The 6,605-nt window shown below is 34.5% G+C and overlaps 1 protein-coding gene across 1 annotated transcript in view; it reads left to right on the top strand.

Moving 5' to 3' along the window:
* Positions 1–1,065: 1,065 nt before the first annotated feature.
* psen2 (presenilin 2) overlaps positions 1,066–6,605 on the top strand; it is a 9,531-nt gene continuing 3,991 nt past the window's right edge. The window contains exons 1-6 of the mRNA XM_016574365.1: positions 1,066–1,201; positions 3,113–3,277; positions 3,402–3,610; positions 4,712–4,853; positions 4,947–5,014; positions 5,883–6,103. Coding sequence (XP_016429851.1) covers positions 3,146–3,277; positions 3,402–3,610; positions 4,712–4,853; positions 4,947–5,014; positions 5,883–6,103 — 772 coding nt within the window. The 5' untranslated portion in view covers positions 1,066–1,201; positions 3,113–3,145. The remainder of the gene's footprint in view (positions 1,202–3,112; positions 3,278–3,401; positions 3,611–4,711; positions 4,854–4,946; positions 5,015–5,882; positions 6,104–6,605) is intronic.

Below are 6,605 nucleotides of genomic sequence, written 5' to 3'. Positions count from 1 at the left end.
TCTCGCAATTCTGACTTTATATCTCGCAATTCTTTCTTTTTATCTCGCAATTCTGACTTTATATCTCGCAATTCTGACTTTATAACTCGCAATTGCGAGTTTATATCTCACAATTCTGTGAAAAAAGTCAGAATTGCGAGATATAAACTCACAATAACCTTTTTTTTTTTTTATTTAGTGGAGGAAACGGGCTTCCATAAAATACACTCTCAAAAAGCTTAAAAATCTAGAATTTCTGCTATTTTGTAAAGTATGAGGGAAGAAATTGGGGAGCTAATTTCAAAAAGAAAAATTGGAAGAAAGACACAAAGGAGAACTTGACAAATTTTGCTTGAGAATGAAAACTTTTATAACTCGCAATTGCGAGTTTATATCTCACAATTCTGTGAAAAAAGTCAGAATTGCGAGATATAAACTCACAATAACCTTTTTTTTTTTTAATTTAGTGGAGGAAACGGGCTTCCATAAAATACACTCTCAAAAAGCTTAAAAATCTAGAATTTCTGCCATTTTGTAAAGTATGAGGGAAGAAATTGGGGAGCTAATTTCAAAAAGAAAAATTGGAAGAAAGACACAAAGGAGAACTTGACTAATTTTGCTTGAGAATGAAAACTTTTCCATACAATATAAAGAAGTTGGCAACGTATTCAACTGATAAATGATCAGGGTTCTCTTAATAAAAAGCAAGAGTAATTATTTCTGTTGGGCTGAAAATGAAAGAGAATTTATTCTTAATAAATTTAGATTTTTTTTGTGCATAAATGCTTTTTTAAATATTTTTTTTCAGTAGCCCCTCACTGCAGAACAAAGATCCAGGGGGCGGGGTTGGATCCACATCTAGGGGGTGGAGATGGTAGGTTTAGGGGTGGAGATGGGTGGGTTTAGGGATCAGGGGTGGAGACGGATAGGTTTAGGTATATGTAAGGTGAGAGGAGTTGGATCTAGATACAACCTCGCCCCCTGCATCCTGTGTTCTGCAGTGAGGACCATCTCATTTTTTTTTAATTCAATGCAATAATAAATTGTGTTTTGTTGACGTGAAATGTGGTCAGGTGACGTCACGCGCTCGAGCATCACGTGGGGCGCTGAGGATCAGCTGATCGGCATCACTTCCTCATTGGGATTCGCGATGTTTTGACGGAGTCCTTCTGCAAATATCGCTGCTGGATCGTCATTCATGTAAATACTGTCGCATTTGAAGGTATTTCATTCTTCTCAGCTGTACGCTTCATCAAATGTGGTTTTACTTCAGACGGGGGGAGGACCTGGGTTTCCAGACACATTAGGAGATGTTGGGCAGTCATGGATCATGATAAATGCTTTGATCTGGGTTTGTGGAATATTATTAGAATATGACAGTATAATGAGTAAGAGCAGGGGTGTATTACAGTCATTATAAGTGGGGGGAAAACGCGTGTATTTGTCCCAGAGATTATTATTCGTTTTTAAAGATCCACGTTTTTTGTGTTTTTAATCTGTAATCCACTTATAGAAGAGCAGTGGTGCTATTATGGTACAATGTCAGATGGTAATGTCATATTAACATATGATATGGAAATCTAGCCGATAGAGATGGATATTTAAAATATATGTTCTTCTGTGTGTTTTATAAAAGTGAAGCTCCAATCTATAATATTTCATCCTTAAAAACGTGACTAGAGAAACATGATATATCAGCAGCATATCAGTTACTGACTTACAGTTTACTTGTTTCTATAGCAGATTTCACAAGATTATTAACTTTTTTTAATGAGTGTATAATTTCAGTCATTTATCAATTATTGGCCATAACATTAAAATTATTAGTGCATCACTAAAAAGCATGCCAAAACAGTTCAGTGCCCAACTTAGCCACAGACAAAGTTGAACAAGCCCTAGTTTCTGCTTCTAATATTAATTGATTTAGGCAGATGCAGAAAATAATAAAATACAGATAATAATAACAACATTTTAAATAAATGCTGTGATTGTGTATTATGTATTGTGTAAAGAGAAGTTTTCCCCATATTTTCTCTTTTTTTAAATATATTTTTAATGCTTTTATTTTCTTTTTTTATATCATTTGCTATTATTTTTTCCCCCACAATTTAAATGTATTTTTATAGTTTTTAAAAGGATTTAAGGATTCACATTCCATAATATTAATGCTCTTATCATATTGCTTTGTTACTGATCTCATACAGCAGGATGTGTCAGTGCTGGGTACTAAAACTGAAAAGAAAAAACTTAATATTTATGCATTTCCTCTGTAATGCCTTAAAAGAGTGATTTTTGTACAATGCAGTTCAAAATGAAGGCATATTTTATACTAAATGAACACAATCATATTTATAAATAATTTAATGAATTTATAATAATTTATGCATTTAGCAGACGCTTTTATCCAAAGCGACTTACAGTGCATTCAGGCTATACATTTTTTACCAGTATGTGTGTTCCCTGGGAATCTAACCCACGACCTTTTGCACTGCTAACTCAATGCTCTACCACTGAGCCACAGAAACCTCTATGGATAAATATAACCAAAACTGAAAAGAAAAAACTTAATATTTATGCATTTCCTCTGTAATGCCTTAAAAGAGTGATTTTTGTACAATGCAGTTCAAAATGAAGGCATATTTTATACTAAATGAACACAATCATATTTATAAATAATTTAATGAATTTATAATAATTTATGCATTTAGCAGACGCTTTTATCCAAAGCGACTTACAGTGCATTCAGGCTATACATTTTTTACCAGTATGTGTGTTCCCTGGGAATCTAACCCACGACCTTTTGCAATGCTAACGCAATGCTCTACCACTGAGCCACAGAAACCTCTATGGATAAATATAACCATACATAGTAATAAACAGCAATATTTACTTATGTTTTTTACACCATTTTAAAGCATGTAAAAGGTCACACAGAGATGAGTTTTAATGAGTTTTGAGTGGTGATGCAAATGAATTTTATGAATTTTTATGTAAAGCCACTATACTATAGTATTATCTTTTTCATAAACCATGATACTTAAATGCCATAAGGCATTACTCTCATGCTAAGGTCCACAAAAAATGTATTTATGTATTAAATGAATATTCATCTGGCGTGATGTGTTTGTTGCAGCTCTGGGCATTTGGCTTCTGTCACCTTCTCTTCATGAATACCTCGGACAGTGAAGAGGACTCTTACAACGAGAGGTCTTCTCTGGTCCAGTGCGAAAGCCCAACCATCCCCTCCTACAACCAAGATCATGATATGTCTCTGCCCCAGGAAACAGACACCAAACGGGTAAGTGGACATGAATACTCCTTCCTCTCTTTTGAAAGAACTAAGCTTGACGTGTGCTAATATAGAGTTGTTACTTTGCATCCACAAATCTCATTTTTCTCATCCTCTTCTGTAATTCGCGCAGCGGCGGCCGGTCAGCTCAGGTTTGGACGAGCCAGGGCCGGTGGAGCGAGAGCGAGCGTCCACTCCTGACGGAGAGGAAGAGGAGCTGACCCTCAAATACGGCGCTAAGCACGTCATCATGCTCTTCATCCCCGTCACGCTCTGCATGGTGGTGGTGGTGGCGACAATCAAGTCCGTCAGCTTCTACACGGAGAAGACCTCACAGCGGCTGTACTATTACCTCAAAGTTCAGCCAAAAATGAAAAAATCTGTCATTAATTATTCATCCTCATGTCGTTCTAAACTTATATGCTGTTATTTTTCCATGGAACTGCGTTTCAAAAGGTATATTTCATCTTAAAAAAAAAAAAAAACTAACTAAAATATCAGTGTTATCAGCCATAACATTAAAATAATTATTGTCGAGCACTAAAAAGCACATGTCGAAGCATGATTTAACAGTTTTGTACCCATCTTAGACAGAAAAAAGTTAAATATGAAAGTATCTGCTTCTAATATTAACCGATTTAGGCAGATCCAGATAATAATTTTGCTATAAGTTTGATTGCATCATATAATAATTGCTGTTAATAGTGTTCATCGTCTGTTTGATTACGTCTTTAATTGATTTTTCCGTACATTTCTGCCGTATGTACATAAACTGACAGTCACCACTGATAAGCTACTACTAAATATTGTAGACACTTAATTTTCTGTAAAGTTGCTTTGCAACGATTTGTATCATAAAAAGCGCTATACAAATAAACTTGAATTTAATTGAATTAATGACAGTTTAAAGAAATGCTATTATTGGTACGATAATACGATATTGCTATTGATATGCTGAGCATTATGTAATGAAAAGTAAAATGTTTTTTAACATGAAAAAAAATGTAAAAAATTGTAATATTAAAAACATATTAAAAAACAAAATAAGGAAAACATTTTTTAAAGAAAGCAGTTGTTCTGTTTTACTGCCTTTGAAAGAATTTTTTTTGTTATTTTTGTTTTTTTTAATATTATGTCTTTAATATTATAACTTTCACTTTTTTTTTTATGCAAAAAAAAATCATTTTGTTTTTCAATTTCTTTCATTTCAATTTTTTGTTTTTTTAATACTATTTTATTTAATATTATAAAATGTGAAGAATTTCCATTCCACAATATTAATATTCTTATATTGTTATGCTATGTAGGATGTGTCTCAAAAAAAGTAACAGCAAACAGATTTGAGGGTGAATGAATGATGACAGAGTTTTCTTATTTGAATCAATCCTTTACAAAGAAGCAAAAATGTATGAAGTGAAGTCATGGTTTGTGTGTGTTTTGCAGCATCTACACTCCGTTCGAAGAGGATCCGAACTATGTCGGTCAGAGGCTCTTGTACTCGCTCCTCAACACCATGGTCATGATCAGTGTCATTGTCGTCATGACGATAATACTGGTGGTGCTTTATAAGTATCGCTGCTATAAAGTGAGATCCTCTTTATTACTACAACACTACTCTCGTCTTGTTATAAAAGTCCTTGCTGTATTTTCTGAGAGGTGTTTATCTGTGTGTGTGCAGTTCATTCATGGCTGGCTGATTCTGTCTTCACTGATGTTGCTCTTCTGGTTCAGCTTCATGTATCTGGGGTGAGATTCTGCTGAGCTTTGCTTTCTTGTAATATTGCTACTGTATGTAACTGATCTCTTTCAGTTGGATGTGTCAGTGCAGGACGATATAGCTGAAAACATTAGCTGATGAATTAAAATACATTATATTTTGAGCCTTTCAATAGGGCTGCATTTTAATCGTGATCACAATTTTTGTATAATCGCCTCCAATACAATTTTTTTTTAATAGAAATAACATGAACAAAATTTGGAATTAATATAATGATTATGATTTTCGCTTTTAGCTTTTGAGAGAAGCTTCTTGGTTTGACCAGTTGTCATAATATAGAGAGTGTGTTAATGTATGTGATAAATATAATAAATCGATGAGGTAAAATAAACTTATTGTAGGAGCTGACATTCTGTTGATTTGTGCAGTAATTCTGAAAAAAAATTTAAAAAGAAATTTCTCAAGTGAGATCAGTCGTGATTAATAATTGTGGTATAATTTTTGAGCCCTACCTTTTGATGCTATTTCATGCATCTTAATATTTATGTATTTGCTCTTAAATTGCTTGGAAGTGTGATTTTTTTTTTTTTCAATGTAAGAACTAAAATGTTTTTTTTTTTTACTAAATGAGCAAAAGAAATAATGATATCTAATCATTTTTATTGATAGAGTAATATAAGAGTACATTGTAATAAGCAGCAATATTTACCAACATACATTTTTACTACAACATTTTAAAGCATGTAATAAGACAGACTTTCATAAACAATTTAAATCAGATTCAAATCAAATGTAATCATTACCTTTAAATCAGCTAAATTCCTGTGTTTAAATCATTTGGTTTGATTTAGTTGATTTAAATGTATTGTGGTAATGTTTTTTTCAAACTCTTTTCAGCGAGGTGTTCAAGACATATAACGTGGCAATGGACTACCCAACGTTAGCGATGATCATCTGGAATTTTGGCGTCGTGGGAATGATCTGCATCCACTGGAAAGGGCCGTTGCGGCTGCAGCAGGCGTACCTCATTGTCATCAGCGCCCTCATGGCTCTCATCTTCATCAAATACCTGCCCGAATGGTCAGCATGGGTCATACTGGGAGCCATCTCGATATATGGTACGGTGCCAGAAGTTCGATTGACAAACCGCAAACCATCTGCTTCTGCATTTGTTCTTCAACTTCTCTGTGTCACATCCTATACTGTGACTCTCATTCACTTTTAAAACAAGGATTGTTACTCCTTTAAGGGGTTAATCAGGCCAAAAATGAAAATTGGCCTGTGTTTTACTCACCCTCAAAGCATCCTAGGTGTATGTGACTTTCTTCTTTCAGACGTTTCCAATCGGAGTTATATTAAAAATTGTCCTGGCCCCTCCAAGCGTTTCAATGGGGGTAAGCGGGTGTTGGTTGTCAACAGTTGAGAAGACGTGAAATAAAGTGCGTGCATCCGTAATAAAACGTCCTTCACGCGGCTCCGGGGGGTGAATAAAGGCCTCCTGTAGCGAATCCATGCATTTTTGTAAGATAAATATCCTTATTTCAAACGTAATAAACACTTTTCTCTCACTTCTGCTGACTGTCATACGCGGAAGCCGTTCCGGCGGATGACGTAAGACGT

The sequence above is a fragment of the Sinocyclocheilus rhinocerous genome, unplaced genomic scaffold (genome assembly GCF_001515625.1).
Source record: "Sinocyclocheilus rhinocerous isolate Xijiao unplaced genomic scaffold, SAMN03320098_v1.1 scaffold953, whole genome shotgun sequence".
Taxonomy (NCBI): domain Eukaryota; kingdom Metazoa; phylum Chordata; class Actinopteri; order Cypriniformes; family Cyprinidae; genus Sinocyclocheilus; species Sinocyclocheilus rhinocerous.
Note: the sequence above shows the minus strand (reverse complement) of the source record. Positions and strands in the feature narration are given on the sequence as shown.